At 40.7% G+C, this 20,698-nt stretch overlaps 2 protein-coding genes across 5 annotated transcripts in view; one reads left to right on the top strand and one right to left on the bottom strand.

The window, feature by feature from the left end:
• The window catches only part of 5-HT7 (5-hydroxytryptamine receptor 7), a 54,844-nt gene extending 43,770 nt beyond the window's left edge, over positions 1–11,074 (bottom strand). For all 4 annotated transcript variants that reach the window (XM_065866119.2, XM_065866117.2, XM_065866118.2 and 1 more), the window contains exon 1: positions 10,388–11,074. The gene's annotated coding sequence lies outside the window, so the exon portion shown is untranslated. The remainder of the gene's footprint in view (positions 1–10,387) is intronic.
• An 864-nt stretch (positions 11,075–11,938) lies between these two features.
• LOC118878125 (uncharacterized) lies at positions 11,939–14,316 on the top strand. The gene is made up of 4 exons (XM_070996302.1): positions 11,939–13,526; positions 13,590–13,745; positions 13,799–13,966; positions 14,017–14,316. Exons 1-4 carry the CDS (start codon positions 13,467–13,469, stop codon positions 14,170–14,172), a joined length of 540 nt encoding a protein of 179 aa, XP_070852403.1. The 5' UTR covers positions 11,939–13,466; the 3' UTR covers positions 14,173–14,316.
• The last annotated feature ends 6,382 nt before the right edge of the window (positions 14,317–20,698 follow it).

Raw genomic sequence — 20,698 nt, forward strand, 5'->3', positions numbered from 1 at the left:
AATTTGCCAGGTAATTTCATTGTGTGTCTGGGTTCCATTCAAACTGAACCGCAGAGCAATTAGACCCGGATTTTGTATAGAGCATTGCGAATAAAGCGCACGTAAAACGGCGCGAATTCCTAAATAGCAGAAGGGCATTCGTTGGGGGGACTTGGCAGGACTTTTGGGCGTGGGTTGATGGGCGATGGGTGAATTTGGGTGGCTGGTGCACAATGAGAGGCTCGGAACAAGGACAGCAGCCGCAAGCTAAATGTCGTCGCAAGTGCGAGTGCAACAGACCTCGTTGGAATACCAAGTCTTTCGGCCAGGTGTCCTCCCCACGGAGCCCGTTTTTAGGAACCCGCCTGGCACGCGCCAATTGATGCGTTGAATGCTCATAACGAGCTGTGGTGCACTGGAAAGAATCGAGGCCTTACAAAGGTTTATACATTAAAAATGAAAAAATAATATAAACAAACATGATAAAAATAATGAAATAAAAATTATTTTTACATAAACATCCCACACTCCAAGTAACATTATTGAAACTAACTTCAGAAAATTCTTAAAAGTGTTCCAAAAGTTTCTAGAGTCTTTAAAATCTTTTCGATAAATGTCGAAAAGTATGCAATAAAAATAAAGTCGTTTTTAGGAGTGAATTCATCCCACTTACGGACTAAAAATATAGTGTTTCCCACTCTTAGACACCATTGATGGGTTGCAGTACTGATTAATGGTCAATGTTTCCCGATAAAAAGCTATTTTGACCATGGGTACCTAGAAGGTGTGTGCATATTTCCTGAGTGCATCAGGTGAGCAGTGCTCCTCGGGCCAGTTGGCATGTTGCGCGGGTGTCGCTGAAACAATGCTGAAAATCAATAAAAACCATTAAAATGCAGCCAAGGCTGACGGCAACCAAGGAATGTGAAGTTCAAGCAGCAAGGTTGGAGGGAAATGGGGATCCATACTTTCTGGTTGCGTGATTGGAGTTACCCATGGAGTTTGGCCCTCTATAAATAGAATCCAATGGCATAATTGGCGACGCTGCGGTTTTCTTGCCAAATCGATGCCAAAAAAAAACAACGAACAAGGTCGTGGGTAAAAACGGCGTTGAAAATTCAGGACAAAAAATACATTAAATTTATGGCATGGAGCTTGTCGAGCTGCATGAATTATGTGCTGGGAAACCTGACGACGCACACGAATGCAAATCGGAAACTAAATTCGCCGGAGATTTATGTGACACACATACTGAAGCCGCAAAAATAAGCGAGGAGTGAGCTGCAAACTCTCCACAGAAAAATTACAAAAATTTAAAATTTAAATGGCAATAAATGGAAAGTTTTACCACTTCCGAGGGGCGACTGGTGAAAAACTTATCAAACGCGCTTCCTGTGTGGAAAATTTAATACTTTTTCCGCATCCCTCAGATGAAAAAGTGAAAATTCGTGTTTGCATATTCAGATCTCGGGCACTCCGACCATTCGCACTGACCACAAAATGCATTCGATTAATAAATAAAGCCAATTTGCATACCCAAAGCCGGGGAATGCATGCATATACGGTAAAGTCGCCTGTATCCGTATCTCTAAACCATGGAGCCCATCAATCATGCAGAATGTTTTGGCCATTTCACATGCACCAGCCGGATATACACTCTAATATGCATAGACAATATTCAGATACTGAAAGGCCAACATTTATCGGCCCTCGTCACCGAAACAGCGGAGATATTTTTATTGAGCCGGCGCTTAAATTAATTGAAGAAACACATATCGCATATTTGGGCCAAACCGTGCATAAAGATTATGTTCGATTGATAAGGCTGGCGAACGAAAACAAATTGAACAGCAGGCCAGCCAAAATGCCAGCCAGCTTTTCGACTGCAAGATACCGCAGACTAAAATTTATTTGCACTTTAGCCCAGTTTAACTTGCAACCAAATAAGCCCCGGGTATATAAACTCATTGCACAGCTTATTAACCCAACAAAATGCCGGCTTATTTGTGTGCGAGACCCTTCACCGAAATGCAAGTCAACTTTTAGCTGCGGAAAATTATCTGGGAAATTGGAAAATGCCGCGCGAATGTAAACAATTTGTTATGGCCAAATAATGGCAACAATATCACTGTTTTATGAGCGCGAATAAATATTTTCACACTTGGTATTTATGCGATTTAACCATTAAATGATTGAATGGGTTAATGGCTTCCCCGACAGCCCGTGTAAACAATGCCCAGGGTCCAAAAGTTTTCCGCATCAACGCTGATGGGTAATAGTGTTTGAATAAATCATTCTGCATCTGCCATAAATAGTCAACCCGTAATTGTTGGCACGGAATATTTATAAATAGTTATTCGTTTATTTTTGGCATTGTGTCGTCGACTTTTATCCAACCCGTTGGCAACGGATAGCGAATTGCTCGCGGTTTCCATTGTTCGCCATTCCCGATATTACGCATACGCCGCGTTCGCTCGCAGCCGATAAATAAGTAATTAAAGCGCCTAAATAAATAATTACGCCGACATTAGTGTCGGCAGTGGGCGTTGTCTGCATGGCGAAACCAGCAGCCAATCTGCAATATTATCCCCATTAAGCCTCATCCCAGAAGCTCCTCAAAAAGCGAGAGGAATATTAACGCATGGAATAACAAGTCAGCGGAAAAGATTTTCAGATACCCTGGAAAAAATAATAGTTTCTTTTGCTCCAATAACTGATACAAGCATTACTGGTAATTAAAATATTAATTATCTCTCCTTTGTTTGACAAACTACAAATAAGGTTTGGTATTATAAAAAACACTTTCTTTGAAGAACTAATATATAACTAATTTCAGATTAGCCAAGGATTTAAAAAAATCACTGATATCATCGGTGCCTGTATAGCTAGTATCTCAATGTGGGTGGTCGAGCATTACAGCTAGCCAATATACACATTCTATGGGCGACCAGCACATAGGGTAATTTTGCACTTAAGGCCAAACAAATCACAAAGCCATTAATTTATATTAACAAAATCTCGGCTGAGCAGTTCGGAAAGTCGAGAGCTAAGCGCCGAGATTTGTCCAGCGGAAAAAAAGAACCACATAGGGGCCTTTTGATAGGGAAGAAGAAGCCAAATAAAAGCAAAGTCTGCGAAACACAAATAGAACAAGGAAGAACGCTATAGTCGAGTACCTCGACTATCAGATACCCGTTACTCAGCTATATGGAGATATGCAAGCAGCAAAGCGAGATTAAAATGCGCCACCTACCGGCGGTATACAGATTTAAGCGTTATGGGCGTTAGAGTGGGCGTGGCAAATTTTTTTTGGATCAATCGATAGGTATCGACGAGACCAATACATTTCAGTTAAAATTTTTTATCTAGCATGAAAATTGTGGGCGTCACAGGTTTTTGCGGTTTGTGGGCGTTAAAGTGGGCGTGGCAAACTTTTTTTTGGGTCAATCGATAGGTATTGATGAGAACAATACATTTCAGTTAAAATTTTTATTCTAGCATCAAAACTGTAGGAGCCACAGTTTTGGGCGGTTTGTGGGCGTTAGAGTGGGCGTGGCACTGTGCCGAAATAAACTTGCGCTGCGTAAGAAGCTCAGGAATCTGCACGCCAAATCTCAATAGCCTAGCTCCCATAGTTTCCGAGATCTCAGCGTTCATCCGGACGGACAGACAGACGGACAGACGGACAGACGGACAGACGGACAGACGGACATGGCTAGATCGACTCGGCTAGTGATCCTGATCAAGAATATATATACTTTGTGGGGTCGGAAACGCTTCCTTCTGCCTGTTACATACTTTCCGACGAATCTAGTATACCCTTTTACTCTACGAGTAACGGGTATAAAAAGAACCGGCCACGAAAATGTGGGCTTATCAGTAACGTAATTAAGCAGCGATAAAGCGCCGCCACGCCCCTGACCGCCCCCTTTTCACCTCATTTTGGTTTACTTTTTTTTTTGGGGGAATGATGAGTCGGACGAGCGATAAGCACGGGCCTTCTTTTCTCTCTGTTTTGCCTCAACGAGCATAGTTTATATCAATTTAGATTTGAATTTAATTTATTTACACAGCACCATGTGTGAGCGGGGGTGTTTATTTTCGGCTGGATGGTCAGCGGTGATAGAAGCGTTAGTCACCAAGAGATGACGATAAAGAGCTGCACTTTTGGAGGTAGTTTTCCACAAAAATAATATTAGTTCATTTAAAATGGTGTCTAAAGCGAAAATCAAACAAATACTTTGTTATCTTAAATTTAGTTGTTCCATTTAGATGTATTTTAAATTATATCCAAACTATCAATCCTTGAATATACATATCATACTCTACAACTCTTGTCTATAAATTCACACAGATTCTTGTTTATGGGAACAAGTTAACTGGCTATCAGCAAGTACTTGAAAACTTTTGCTTTCTATAATAACTTTAGCTGAAGAAAGTAATTATGACCCAGTTTCATAAATGAGGTTGAAGATACAACAAGGGGAGAGATAGGAGCTCTATGTTTGCGCTCTGACAACAACAATTACCGCGTCATTTAAACTTTGTTCCGGAAAAGCCATCAGAAAATTGTTATGCATAGTGCTAGTCGAGTCTTTCTCAAACTTAATTATTTCTTATTCCTTGAAGGAACCCCTATTTTAAATGCAAATGCAATGGACATCTGATCGATGGAGGCTAAGCGTGTCCCCCGTTATTAATTAACTGAGCCAATTAGCTCGGCGTTGCATTAGCGCGGATTACGCATACGCCAAGTGCGCCAAAAAGTGGAACCGCGCTTAATCGCATTGTTTTGGTATCTCGCAGCTGGCACTCGCATTCTCGCTCCCATCGCAGATATTGCTATTACTATTGCTGCCATTTCCACCTCCATTTCCCCGGAAAACAGCTGCAGTTTGGCGTTTTCCTGGTCTCATCTCGATGATTATTGTGGCATAACCATAATAACGAGGGCTGCTCTGCAATTTGTGTGCACAAGTGGTCAGAGTTGGAAGAGCCAAGCTTTTAATTGCCTGCCGCGCTTGATTACCTTCTTGTTTACTGGCCAGAGCTGGCAGCTTATAATATATATTAAACAATATAGGAGTGGGTGGTAAATAACAGTTGGTGCACAGTTTGCGCTAGACAGGGAAAATGTTTTAAAATGCAAACTTCCACATTTTCTTTCGAGAAAAATCAACAACAGATAACTGGTCGAAGATTAAAGGGAGATTTCGGAAATATTTTTACAAAGGTGTCAAAAAGTATGCAGTAAAAGAAGCACCGTCTTTCGGAATAAAGTGTTGCATACTTTTAGACAGCTCTTCAACTTATAATAAAACTGGCGTTTTCTGGAAGTCTTATATTAAATTTAATAATTTTTTCATAATATTGTTAGTTATATTTACCTTAGAAAAAATATAATTGAACATTTTTCCCTTTGTAGTACAACTTTGCAGTAATTATTCCCCGCTACGAGGGACTTTGCATCTGGCTTTCGAGCTCGCAGTGCAGCGTCTAATTGCATGCCAAAGTCGATTACAATTCAATTAGCACACGTTGCGAACTCTTTGCAATTGTCTGCCGTCTGGCTAACACACAATCAGGTAGTACAAGATGTCTACAATTACGTGTTCTGGCGGAACGGAACGAAATCAACTAGCTTGTATGCAATTAGCCATCAAAGCGTGGTGGGCAAACACCCGCGGCTGTCTTGCCAGACATTCGGCGGTGATTAATGGGTCCGGGGAGGGCCTGCCCCAACATGGATCCCTGCCCCATAAAGCACCCTTCAGACAGCAGAACAACAGCCAGGATCCACTCGAAGGACCTCGAGGGCCTGCACTTAGCCCAAACATGCTTTCGGTTTTCGGTCCTAGTGCCTAATGCCTAATCAAAACATAAACATAAACAACCCGGCCCAGAAAGGTGGCCTGCAATTTAATTAATGAAAAGCCAAAACACTTGAGCCCCTCCTTCACTCGGAGGCAGCTGCCCTGATTTATGCTGAATGACTTCTGTGGCGTCGGGGCGGAGTTTTGGTCCACCCCACTCGAGTGTGTACAATTTGGCTAATAAAAGATAATGTGTCTGACTTGAAGATGTGACAGTCCCAGTCGAGTCCCTGAAACGAACAGTTAACTAACCAGTAAATGTTCAGGAAAGTGTAAAGGAAGTTAATTTAGAAATATATGCTTTAAGCTGACGTCTTCCAAGAGGATAATATAATATAACAGATACGAGTAAATGAAAAGTTTAAATATTAATACTTATCTTTTGAATATAATTTCATTTTCCTATTGAATATTTAAACACAGAATTAAGGCCCATTTGATAGCTTTATAAGAAATCAAATGGCACTTGAGATACCGATTTTCCACTTAACTTTTCCTAATCTTCTTTCACAGTATTGTTTTGGGATTTTTGTTTATGTGCCAACACCCTGAGTAGCCAACTTTCAACGACTTGCCAATCTTGGCCGCCACTCACGTGTCCATCTCTAATCAATTTGTATATCCGCCAAAGGTCGCTTTCATGGCTTTAATTACTAGTCATTAATCATAATTGAAAAGAGAGGGCGTGCTCTTTCTGCTGGCAAGGCCAAAGTTTTCTGTTTTTGACCGCTGCGTATGCCAATTTTCCCGAGAAAAGTTTCGTTGGCCTTTCTGGGCTGGGCAGGGAAAATCGAAAGGCGCAGATCCAGATGATGATCCAGTTGATTGGCGGCAGTCGGGCCAGCGATGGTCTGCGGGCTTAAATTCGCAATTATGTCGTTTTAATAAACAGGCACCAACGAGCCGTAATTGCCCAGATGCCTCAGAAAATCCGGAACTACGTAACCGTAACCAGAGGCTGTAACCGAGACCCAAAGGAACTCGGGGCTGAGAACTGGGAACTGAGAGCTGGGAAACTCAAGGCGAAGCGATTGAGCCGGCCCATCAATAATGTGCGTGACACAATGTAGCCAGAGGCTCGGCCCACGCTGCGTATACGCAATGCGGCTGGAGATGGATGGCAGGATCAAATGGTATTTCCCAGCATGTTAAGTGGATTGTTTACGTCTCCTCGGTGCGTGTTTCCCCATATCCATACACCACACCCACAAGACAAGGTGGGGAAGGAAACTTAATTGCGGGCATTAATTATGCGCAGAATTAAGATATATTGTGCACTGGAGTTAATGTTTGCTTATTACTACTTACGCGCGCAGCCCTGCAATTTGAATTAATTTTTTCGCATTCAGGCGTCCTAATTAGTTTTTCCCGAACTGCACGGCCATCGATTATGTGTCAATAGTGAATTATATAGTCGGTGGTCCAGTCAAAATAAAGTCAGTAATTAATCTTCTTTCAACTGACCGCAGGCCGGGCAGGCAAAGTTGATTTTAATGAAATTATTCCCAACTGGCGCACTGACCTGAATCCCCACTTTTCGCTCAAAATCCGATATCTCAGCTGCCGGCATTTTGAATACATTAATGCATGCGGATTGCACGAAGCTAATTACGTTTTTAATTATTTCCCAGCTTAAGGCTAACAAATCCGTCGCTGGGCTTTAATTGTAACGCAAACATCTGCATGACCTTAAAGGGGTTAAGGGTTTTAATAAAAGCCAATGATTAAGCACGGATGAGATGGGGAAAATAATTCGATAACCGGCTTAGCAGATAAGGGATATTATTTTATACCACAGCCATAGTAAACTTAACCTCTCATGCTCATAAATTACTGGAATTCCCAGCTCTCTTGGATTGATTACAGTTTAGGGCAAATTGAAATCGAAATTGTTCTCTCCTACAAAGGAGTTTCCAGATTACTTGCCAACTCGGGCTGCACTCCTCAATTATTGTGCCGGATTATTTATTTATGCAATTTTCCGAATGCAAACTGTTGCATCCCCATTGTTGCAGTCCGCTCATCTGGCAAATAAATGCAATTTGATGAATCAAAGGGTCCCAGTGCTCCGGAGAAAGCGGGGAAATTGAATTCTCATTGTGTGGCAAGGCCCCGGGCGATGTGAAATTGACTTTCAAGTTGAGATTTTGCTTGGGTAAACCCGGCATCATAAATCAACAGGGCTAAATTGGGACGGAAGGTGGATAATCAGGAAAAGGCTCTTTTCCCCGGCTCCCACTTTAAATTTGACTTATCACGGACTGCAAACCCCTGAGATTTCTCATTAGCCGTGGCAACTAATTAACATAAGTAATTTGCTTAATGGCAGACGCTCTCTTCTGCTGAACTCCCCAAACTCCAGTAAAAATACCTGGCGTATTAGGCCTGCAAAATAGGAGAAAGCCCACGAAGTAGAACAAACAAGCAGGGAAGCCCAGAACAAACAGAAAAAACACATGCAGCACTGAGAAATCCCGGGCTTACATGATGGATTTCCCGATGGCTGGCATGAACTAATATTTTGTAAATAAAAAGCTAGCCCTCCGTTCCGTCTTCGTTTCGCTTTTCGCTTTGGGCTCTGGGTTCTTGGGACTGATAGCGTTCCGGGGACGGAAATTAAATTTGGCCACGTTAATTGCCTCGATTAGAACTTTTTGGCCATTACGATAAGCGTGGGCAGCAGCCCCGCAGACAATGGCAAATGACCTCTCTCTTTCCCTCTAATAAACCACCCAACAAATGATGAGCTGGATCATGCTTAGTGATTAATTATTAACTAATTAAGAGGTTATTAAGAATGTCGCCAAGGTGTGAGCGGACCACGTGGCGTATGCGCAACGTTCGCTGGCAAAGGAACAAAGCAGAAAAAACAGAAATACTGACGCAATGTGGCTAAACAATAGTTTACTTTATATTTCCGCCATGCCTGCTGGCATTTTGAGCTCCATTGTTGCGGTTGTCGCCTTTGATTTGAGCGTTCCGTTTGTTTTGCAGCGGCAACCGGGGCGTATGAGCAATATTCCGGACGCAGACAATGCAGTGTGAATGCTGGAAGACTGTCGACCGTGTTACGCATACGCCCCATTGTGCTGGCCATTCTTTTTCGAGGAGAGTCAATTTACAATAGATGAAAGCGCTGCAGCTTGAGCCCGAGAAGTCGGAAAAGTGTGTCACTCTGACATCTTCGCCTTAATGCTCTGGGCAAGCGGAAGGGGAAGCACGTGTGGAAAATGTGGAAATGCGGCTGTGGAAACGTGGCCGTGACTCACTTTAAGTGACGGCGGCTGTAATTAGTGTAAGTGCCCGCCCGAATTGTCCCGCCATCTTTTGGCAGCACTCTCGTTTCACTTTTCGCATTTCATGTTCAAGGATGCGCGCAGCAGTTGTTGCAATTGCTAAGAAATCATTTCCACAATCGCCAGTGCTGCTCGCAACTGGAAGATACCCAGCTTGTTTGGCTTGGTCACTCATGGTAGTGTGGAGAACCATTTTATTTACAATTTAAAATGTTTGCCAAGCCATCTAACCTTTGATTTTCGGTAGGTTGTAAATATAGCTGTGGTCGTTCGCTTATTGATAATAGTTAATTTATTGATAAGATTCATTAAAAATTTGTTTTGTGAAATAAAGATATTCAAGAAAGCACTATAAGGAATCCATATTAACATTATTCTGAATATTTGTGCTCTTACTCTTATATTAGTTAGCCTTTTCAAGAGTGGTTAATTCTCTTCTCTTTTAAACTAATTACAAATGCAAGTAAGCTTAATTAATTTGTAGTGAACCAAAAAAAAAATGTAATAAAATAACTGAGCTAGAAACGTACCGAACTTAAGTTCGACATACCCCTGTGATGAATGGGTACCCGGATTGTTCTTGAAAACTTGGCCAGGACCAGTCGGCCAGATCCCCTGGCATGCTGAGTTTTATTTGGTTTCGGGCAATTAAGCCTGTTGTTTTGCAGTTAAGTGTAAATTTATACACAAAGCCGCACCCGCACGTTGGGTGCACATCTGTGCGGAGGTAATTTGCCGAACTTTGGAGATAAAACTGCTGCATATTCCCCGAGGCGGTAGGAACGGGCAGCATCTGCGGCGAGGCACATGCTTCAGAAAGTATACCCGCAACCCAACTGAATTATCAAATCAAGCGGTTGGTGACTTTGTAATTTGATTAGCTATGCCACTGGCTGAAGTGTTTGTGCATATCAGCGGCTGGCTTGATGGCTTGAGAGCCCTCTCGAAAGGGCGTTGTGAAAACAGAGAGTACTATATATCACTTGCTGCGAGTGGCCACTATTTATTTCCCCTTGGTCTAGGTCAATCAGCCAAAGTGCCCCCAAGACGGGCGAGTAATACAATTAATGTTTGCCTGTCATAAATCTATATTTAAATCCCCGACAAACACGGGGCGATAACAAAGATCGTCCGCAGATTGGTGTTAAGGTGCCAAAAGTAGCGGGTTTACTGAACGGATGGGGGGTAAACAAGCTCACAGATTTAAAGATCCAGAACAATATCGGACTGGAGACTTACAATGGGTCAACGACTGCCGCACTCTCACTTTCCTCGGTGAATCAGATCCGCTTTCTTCTCGGAGTCGTTTGCATAAACTGTGTGTCTTCCAAAAGTCGTCGAACAGGTGGCAAGTGTCGCACAAATTACTTTAAAAATAGCACTGGCGTTGGAAAATATCCGAGAAGCAAATACTGCACCAGTTTGTCCAAGATATATTCTTTGTTTCGACTTTCGGCCTATTTACTCTCGAGCACTTTTCCATTCACACACGGTATTTATTTTTGTTTTGCACACACTAATAGCATTGAATTTTTCATTGATTTCAAGTAGCACAAAAACAGATTCAATTTTTGCGTATTTTTTATGCGGGTATTTTCATTCGAGTAATTCCTGAAAATATTTTTCCACTTATTTATTTATTTTGATTTCTGGGGGTTTCGACTATTTTCTTTTCGGATTCTGTGCTCTGTACGTGAATGATTTTTTACCACTCGTATTTATTTATTTGGACTTCTGAATGGTTTTGAATTATTGGAATATTTGAATTCTGCGGAGGCTGTCAGGAATTCAGGAGCCGAATCGAATCGCATTGAATCGCGTGGAAACTGCGGAGCCCGACGATTGATTTCGAGACCGTCCGTCCGCCTTTTCGGTAAGAGTTTAACTGGAAACGCGACCGCCGACCTCCGAGCAGCGATTGCCGAGCGGCCCGCAGAGAGCCTCGTACCTGTGCGGCCTTAACAGCGTATCGGCGTATCCGAGATACTTTATCTGCAGCGCTGTGCGGCTAACAGGGCGCTCTCTCGCACGCACACAGCTGCGCGCTGTTATCAGTGGCCGTTCTTTATCACTGTGTCAGTGGGTCTGCTCTCTCGCTCTCCCCGCTTTGCAGGGCGGGGAAATTCACTTTGTTCGCAGGGAGAGAGCCGGAGAGAGCGCTCTGTTAGCAGCTGAGCAGATCCAGGGGGAAATCGCAAGCAATCCGGGGAAAAATCGCATGGGAGAGTGCTTCCCAGCAGAACATTTGGCAAACGGAACAGAAACTGGCGAGGAAAATCAAGAAACGCAACTGAATAACCAATATTTACCATAGTTCTAGTAATGGTCAAATATTTGCCCTATGGAACTGGCGGCTGGCAGGCTGTTTGCTAAAAATTTACATTTATTTACGTGTAATTAACTCACTTCGTTTAAACACCTGCCGTTGGAACAGTGAGTAATTTCTTTAAACCTAATATGCTAACGTATACTAATATAAATTGAGGAGAGCAGAGTCCAATGGTCAGGAAAAGTAGCTAAGATTATTATTATAACTTACAATTCAATCTGTAGGTCAAATAAAACGTCTACAGAAACGATGTAACTGACTGCGCTATAAATAAATATTAGCTATTGCCATTTGTGCGGACAATTGACTCTTTCTTTGTATATTTGCGTTACACGTGGAAGGCGTTACTTTGTTTCTTAAAATAATAATATTATTTATTTACCTGTTTTCTTGTAGGAAAATCTATCTGTTAAATGTTAGTATTCAAAAATGGCGCCCAAGCTGAAATGTTGTTATAAAATTCAGCATGGGGAAGTCTGCAAAATCAGCGATTGAGAAATCCTGCTCGGTTAACAGTGCTGACATTTCATAGCTAACATTTCTCTGTAGAGGGCCGAAGATGCACTTCTGCATAATATTATTCCCAAGACCCCTCGTATAACCAATTTGAAATTGATTCCAGCTGCATCAATATTACCCATTTAACAACTTGGGTATCGGGTAAAATCCGAAATGTTCCGCTCGAGCAGTCATCATAAGAGAAAACCCGAATACGTTTATGGACAAGATAATAATCAGCAATCAAAACAAAATAAATTAAAGCTTTATAAGCTAACATTAGCTGTCGGGCTGCCAGAGAACATAAATCGAGACGAGAGCCCCCAGCTAACCGAAATAAAAAGGCAGAAATTATTATTATCTAAACAAAATGCGGGGGAGCTCATATGCCATCGCTCAAAAGCACTCGGGCACTGAGATTGTGGGGCGAAGGGGCTGCAGCAGCCCCCCTCCCCTGTTTTTGGGCTTTCAAATTGAAAAACATGAAAAGAAATATTTCCAATCAATTGGCAAAGAGGAACGAATAAAAATTCACACACAGAACAGACAAAAAACGCAAACACAGACCCCGGAGGAGGCAACAAGAAAAATGTTGTTCATTCATTAAATACAAAAATTCATTAAACAGACGAGCGATCAGAAATATTACCGCTGCAGTCCGAGGAAAGTGGCCCGTATGTCTGACCGGTGTAAAGGGGAAAAAGCAAAAATAGTTGTTTACTTTCGGAACAGAAGCATCGACAACAACAACGCAAAACACCGGGGTAACAAGCTCTCTCGGTGCGATAAAATATGTTTTTTAATGCAGGTCCGTGTTCAATAAAAGTGCCACAAATCCAAATAGAACTCGCAGCAGGAAAATAACGAAAAAGTATATTTATTTCCCGGTTCTTCATGCTCGACTGTTTGATACTAGCTGGGTGTGAATTTCGCCATTCGAACTGCACATGTTCGCAGAACCCATATTCCCCTTAGTACCCTGTTTCTGAAATGACCATTGAAAAGTGGGAAAGTGAATCAAGCAAAACGAAAGAGAAATGTTCGAACAGCTGCAGGAACTAAAAAGAAATTAAAGTGTGAATTGCAGGAAAAATATGGCCAATATATATTTACACGACGCCAATAAAATTATATGAATAAATTGGGTAGTCCCTGCAAATGGGCACTCAAAAAAATGACAAGCATAAAAACGAAAATTTTTTATAACTATAATTCCGTAAAGCATCAATAACTAAATACGTATAATTACCTTGTTTTAGTTCTATACTAAATTAATGATTCTGCTTAATGAAGCACAGTCTAGTGACATCCATATAACAAATACAAAATAAATGCCACTATTAAAATATCTAAAAATAACCAATAACATAATCTTCAATATACACTTACATATTTGATTGATCAATTTGATTGACAATGTTTGATAGTACTAAATGGAGTTTAACATTATACACTTGAAATCAGTTTTGGCTGTCCTCTCAACATAAAAAGATGTGTTCAAAAATAAATAATTTACAAGTGATGATGATGATTTTGTGTTTAGTTCCCGAGGTTAATATCTGCTTTTGTTTTTAATTAAATAGCTTACTTTTCAATGGTTTTATATGATTGCAGAACACATCAAAGTTAGAGTACACAAACATCATATGCACTTCTCTGGATACAAATTTTTCCACATTTGATTATTGCTACATAAAACCCATAAACCGGACATACAAGTATATTTCCTTCAAAGCGAAACTGTTAAAGACACCTGTTACTAAAATTAAGGTTTGTAAATAGCTAAAAAATATTAATTAAATATGATAAATATTTTCTTATAGTTAAACTTCGCATGGTTTAAACGGGTGAATGGTTACAGGCCGTTTCTTTATAACATAACAGTGGATTCATGCCGCTTTCTAAAAAATCCCAGTTCTCAACCTATAGCTGAGTTTTTTTATGAGCTCTTTCGGTCTCACTCCAACATGAACCATACATGCCCTTACGATGTAAGTTTATTACCTACAAAATCTGAATACTACAACTCTAGTCGTTTTAGCATGATATCATTGTCGACAAGTTATCCGCCTCCTTCTTGAACCACAAATTAACGAAAGTTTTGCCTGTTCCGGAAGGACAATACCTGATGGAGACACATTGGTTCGCTTATGACATTCTTCGAGCTAGTGTCAAATTCTATGTATTAATTTCTTGAATGCACTACCATTTGTATTTGTTTATACTCCCACAAAAAAAATATATGTATGTATTATATTATAATTCGATCAATTTTCATAGAGTAGACTTGGTTGGACTACATTGAGTTATTATGAACATAAATTATGAACATGTAAACAATAAAGGTTGCGGTATAAGTCGAAAAAAATAAAAATTAACTTGTATGTTTACATTTTCCGTTGAAGTACTAATTTTTTTTGTTTTAGTCTGGGTTAAATAATTAAAAATATACGTGGCATGGCCAAAAGTATATAGGCTAAAACCGCGGTCAATCAACCCTTGAATAAATGTATATTTTAGATAAATACATTCAATAACGAAAGGGTTACACAAAAATATGTAGATATGTTTCTCACCAAAAACCATACAAAAAAGTACAGGCGCTGACCTTTGCATATCATTGACCCTTTGAAAAGGAGAACGAGAACGCCGAGAAGTCGACTGAGGAATGTTGAAGTGAATTTATTGTTTGGCTAATAGCTGATGACTGCTAGATATTTCGCATTCAGAGTGCCCTAGGAAAGTGTCGAGTAATTTGTGGAAATGGTCAAGGCTAAATGTGCGGGTAGTGGGGCTTTCTGGCCGTTTTCTGACCGCATTTATCACTTCTGGGCTTCTCGGCTTTTTTCAACGACCTGATAATGCCACGTCAATCGCGTAAGTTACTGGCGATGGGCTGTCAGTCGCCGCCACTCCCTCTTCACCTGTTTCCCACTTCCCAACTCTGGAATTATTGTGAAACAATGATTGATCCGATGAAGAAAATCAGGAAAAATCAGAAACCAACGCCGCAAAGGAAGCACTGACAGATAGAGACAAAACAAATTCGCAACTCAACTGGAAAAGAATCATAAATAAAATATGCGCGCCAAGCAAACACATCAACCAGCTCCCAATCGGATCCCAATCGGAATTCCAGGGGCGGGGGGCGTGGGCGGTGTGCTGAGGAGAATCCAATTTGATTTATGATAAATACGCCATGATTTATGCCCTTTGTCCAGGCCTAAGCCGCCGATACGCATCAGTTCAGCGACCGCAAAATCATCGCTTTTCGCCGAGCGTTTTTCAATTTTTTATTTCGCTAAAACTCTTTTGGGGTTTCCAGATGCTCATCTCGTTTTTGGGTATATCATGTGAAGGATAAAGAGGGGGAGTAAATATAAAAGTTTGTGTATTTATAAAGAAAAATAATACGAGTATTGCAAGTTTCTTTAAGTATTTAGTATGTCATAATGGTAATTTAATTCTATAAAAAGTGTTTTTATTTAATGGGTTTATTTTTAAAGCAAGATTTAAAATATTTTATATTACCCTAGTTAAATTCTATAAAAAATGTCGTTATATAATGGGTTTATTTTTAAAGCAAGATTTAAAATATTTTATATTACCCTAGTTTAAATAGGTGTCATCTATTCGAATCCACCACACTCGCAGCCTCTGTAACCGAGGACTTTGTATTCAATTCATTGTTGATTCGTTTCAATTCGGTTTATTTTTTCGTGCATATAAATTGGCTGCGTCAGGAGTTTAAAATTTTGTTGCATACTTTTGCGGGCTCGAGTTTGTGTTTGCGCTGGTATATATTTGCATTCGAGTTTGCGGTTCGCCGTCTGTTTGTTGCTTATTTATTTAGTTGTAAGCGTGTGCGAAACAAATACGAAGGTAGACCCGTTCGACGCCCATTTCGTGTTCGAGAAACGCCCGCTTTCACCCAACTTGGGCCATATTTCTGAATGATAAATGTGCTGGCGGCTGGCAAATTGTATTGATAATCGCTGCCAGAACTTTTGGCGCCTCTAAATCGCTAATGGTGCTCAAATTTATGCACGTAGTTATGGTTTATGGTGGTGAGTCTTCGCCGAAACCAATTTAATGTTTGCCATCCCACAGTCTGCCAACTATCGGAGAGTCACGCACTCGGCAAGCCGAAAGAAAAACAGAAACAAAATTCAATTAACTTCTGCCTTTGAGGGGATATAAGGTCCAGAATCCAGCATCCAGAATCCAGGCGGCTTATAAATAGGTTCGGTGCGTGGCACTAGCTTAAAAACCCCTAAGCCTCACCCTTATCACATCCTTCTTGCGGGCCTAATTAAACGGACATTTCGACAGCTTGACATGTGTGTAGGTTTCGGGGGAGTGCTTTAATCCCCCGATCCCGACGGTTTTAATTCGGTTTAAACCGGGGGGTCGCATCAAACTGACAATGTTAATTGAAACTGGGGAAATAAAAACCGGGAAACCTTTGAAAACCCCCCAAAAAACGGCGCTGCAAACGCAAAAAGCTGACGGGCAATAAAAGCCCACTTCGACATCTCGTATACGCAACGTGTAACGCAGGGGACGGCGAGAATAAAACTTTATTGCTAATTTATTTGATTAAATTTCACACCGCCACTGCTGCTGCCATCTAAAATGTATTTTGTTTTGTTTTGCCGGATCTTTGACATTTGCTGACACCTGAGTGTCCCGACCTGAGATTCCCTGCCAATTGATAAGAGAAACACTCGCTCGACTGATTATCAGGCGGCCGAGATCAAAGCAGGTGCTTTCCCTCGAAGATTAAACTCCGGCTGAGCCTGCCGTTGACCTGGCCTCAAAGCCGTCAGAGCCGTCAAAGCAATTCAATTAGAGCCCCGTCAGACAACGTGGCGTGTGATTAACATTTGGCGCGCCGCTCAAAAGTATGCAACAAAAAGCAGAAAGAAAGCGAAATGCAAATGTCGAGCACACAGAGGCAATAAATGAAAAATAAATGAACGGAATGCATAAATAAGGAGCACAAAAAGGCAAGTGGCAAATGTAAAAAGGTATTATGACACCCACACACACACGCACACACATGAGGCAGACAATTAAAGCAGGTGAAAGGGAGAAATAGGAGAGAAAGTAAGGGAGAAAGGGAGCTAAGCCAAAACCATTGCGAGTTTCCGCAACGCTGACATTTCCATTTAAATGCGTTACACACTCGCACTTTGAAGAAGAGCGCGCCGGGAAATGGAAAAGTGTGGAAAAGCGGGGGCTGAAAGTAATAATGTCCTTAATTTGAATGACGCTTTTTATGCGTTCAACCTTCATTTGGCTGCCTTTGCAATTTCGCCGCCTGCCGTAAAAACTTTCCCTCAGAGAAAGTAAACTTGGAGTCGAGCGGCACTTGTTAATATCCAGCGAATCTAGTTTCCCGCAGCATTTCCCCCAGAATTCCGACATGACCAGCAGCATTTCGTGGGCGTGCTAAAAAAAACGTAACGCAGGGCTGCGAAATTGCGAATCTAATAAAAATATATAACTACATACAACAAGGAGGAAAATACAACTAATCACATTGGGCGGCAGCTACACGGAGAACAATTTGGTTATTAAATTATCGATTGGAATTGAAATTAAGAAATCTACCTATTTCCAGTTTTCTCTACGAGAAAGTAAGGTATTTTGGATTTATAATTTCTATTGACTTTTTCGAAATATTTAAAATAAAATGAATCACAATTTATTAAACATTTTATATTAATTAAGCCTTAAATGTGTTTTAAATCAGCGATTACAATTAAAATATTATCTTAGGTGATAAATTTACTAAGCACAAATTTGTATTAACAACTGAAACGTATATAAATCGAAACAATTTTTACCACAAATATATCCCTTACACATTTTTATGAGTGTTCCAATTCGCATACCATTGAACCGCAAGAAAAATCGTCGGGCAATGAAACACTTTGCCAAGGCTAATGCGCTGCTACCAACAATTTGATCGCCCCAGTATATAACCAATACCGAGGCAATAAAAAACTGTAACTAAACAGGCAAAGAAAAACACAAATTGCAGCGACCACGGGCAGATTGAATTTCCACGCATCAGTGGCGGAAAAGTCGGTGGCAGAAAAGAAGCGGCCATAATAGGCATCGTCCAAATGGCCAACGGCATTGGTATGTGTGCTTGTGCATGTGTGGGTGAGTGTGGGTGGCCACAGGCAAATCGAATTGACATAAATTGAGGGTATTTATGGCCATTTTAGATGAAAAAGGCCCGGCAAATAATTTAATGCTGGAATTTGCATGCAAATTTAAGAGTCAAAATACATAAAATATAAATCCTACTCATAAACAGCTTCATTTTCTTTCCAAAATAATGACAAATTGTCCTCGTTTTCATTGCAGGTGTTATGCTAAGTAGCCCCTAATCAGCCACTTAGTCTGCAAATCGCTGACTCTGTTTCCAGACAATTGAATGCGAGTGTCCGCTCAAAAAGAAGCAAAATGCAGATAATTGAATTGGAGAAAATCAACATGATTTGCGAGCAGCAGCATAAATTGGCTCGATTTTCCAGGCCGAGATAGAGCCAAAATCGCCATGAATTATGACACCCACATATGCAAGCCATGTCTGTGCGCTCAGCAATTCCCCTGGCATCCCCGACATCGGAGTGCTGGAAGAATTTCCCGGCCATGTAGATGAAAAATTCCAATTTAAATGTTGTTTTTCTAGCCACGAACAGCTGTAGCTGCAGCTCGCTTTATTAGCCAAGAATGAAATGTGGAACGAGAATGAGCTGGGTGGAAAGCGGTTAAAGGATGATAATCCAGCAGTCAATTATGTGCCATGAATGCAAGATGCATTAGTGGGATAAAAGAGCGTTCAAAGACCATCATAATCAATATTAATTAAGTGACCTTTCCACCGAGCAGTTTGCCTTAATTAAAAGACACCCAAAGGGGGTGGCTCACGGATAGAAAGTTAAACTGACACACAAATTGAAACTGCTGGGCCACATGGCAAATCAATTCGAATGCAATAAATAGTCGTTTATATTTACTTGCCAATGCAACAAGCAAATGGGAATGGAATTGGAAATGCAAATGTGAATGCAGATACTGCGTATACGACGTGTTGGCCCAGAAACCAGAAGAGCAAACCTGGCTGCCTGGCTGCCAAGTGACAAATCGTAGTTCGTGTCCCATTCCAGCTGTAAAATTTGATTACTTTTGCGGCTGATGCCCAGTGTTTGCACAATGGCTTCGACTTTGGGCCGAAATCCAGGTGAAATCTTGCATTGCCCCACTTTTGTGTGCACTGCGCTTTTGCAGCACTGTGCAAATAATAAAGACCTCGCCTTAAAATTGCATTCATGGGACCTAGGCCAATATTTGCCTAACTTTACTGGGGACACCCGAGACTTTTGCTCAAATCAAACTGCCTATTTAATTAGTTTTGCAACGAAAGGTCGTCCGGCCTAACTAAATATTTACAAAAATCAGGTCCCAGCTCAGAAACTTTTCCTCACATCCCCCAAAAGAGGACAGCTCCCCCATCTTTTCTGTAAACACATGTCCGACTTGTAGTTAATTAAGTATACGCACTGAGGCCTACGCAATTTAGCATTCGCTTAGTTTCTGCTGACTTTGCATAATGTGCCAGACGCTTTTTTGGCTTTCTGGCCGGTCATCCAGTAAATATCTAAAGTTAAACATGACCAGAGTACTTGCTCCAAGCTCCGTATGCAAATTACATTTAAAGGAATTTTTATATGTACACAAGTCGGTTGCCTGAAGTTTTCCTATTTAAATATTCACCACCCTCGTTTGTGAGCTTGTTTTTTGTACTTAATTGGAATTCCAGTTAACTTAAACATGTGTGAAGTTATCTAAACTCAAAGTGCTACTAAATAAATACTCGGATCATTGGAAAGAGAGCACTCCTTTTTATTATGTGGAAATAATTTAAAGAATGTTTTCTGAATTGAAGTAAAGTAATGATAAAATAGATCTATTTAGGACACATGTAAAAATCCTTCAGAAATTTCCTATTGTACCTGGCTCTATGAATACAATAGAAACTTGGTCACACGCATCGATCAATAAATGCTTTCACTATTTATAGACCATCGTAGTGGTAACTTTCCCATTATGTATTTCTTTCAAGGACTGCAACATATGCTCAACAAAATCGGAAACGGATACTCGCTGGCAACAAATGTTTGAACATTTAATGTTATATCAGAGCACATAAAATCAAAGCCATATTATCATAATTAAAATAAACAATTTTAATGAAAACCAGATGAATAATTTATCCTTTGAAGAACTCAATGAAAGGATGACCACCATTTAAATGAAAATCATTTGGCTGGCGGACGAAAACTTTTCAATTTCGAGGAACCAGCTGTTGGTACACAGTCGAATATCTCTATAAGTTGCCAACAAAGTGAAACAAACGCTCTAATTAATCTTGAAAGTATTTATAACTTTTGTTTCACCAATTTCAAACAATTGTAAATAATTAATGCACCATTATACTCAATTACCGAAAAACCTGCATACAAAATCCCCAAAGGAGTGAAAACCAGAGTCAAAAGTTTCACAAGTTGCAGCTGTTGAGGGAACTTTTCCGGCTGGAAAAGGAGACGGGGTCAGGGGTCACCAAGTGGAAACTAAACTCACTCTGAATTTAAGCATTTACCCGTGCTGCGGTTGGTGAGACATTAAAGTTGCATCACAGACAG

The sequence above is a fragment of the Drosophila suzukii genome, chromosome 3, assembly GCF_043229965.1.
Source record: "Drosophila suzukii chromosome 3, CBGP_Dsuzu_IsoJpt1.0, whole genome shotgun sequence".
NCBI lineage: Eukaryota > Metazoa > Arthropoda > Insecta > Diptera > Drosophilidae > Drosophila > Drosophila suzukii.

Coding starts and splice junctions, on each gene's coding strand:
- LOC118878125 (XM_070996302.1), top strand. CDS start 13,467: ATGTGTTCAAAAATAAATAATTTACAAGTGATGATGATGATTTTGTGT. Junction 13,746..13,798: donor CACCTGTTACTAAAATTAAG/GTTTGTAAATAG, acceptor ATTTTCTTATAG/TTAAACTTCGCATGGTTTAA. Junction 13,967..14,016: donor ACCATACATGCCCTTACGAT/GTAAGTTTATTA, acceptor TAGTCGTTTTAG/CATGATATCATTGTCGACAA.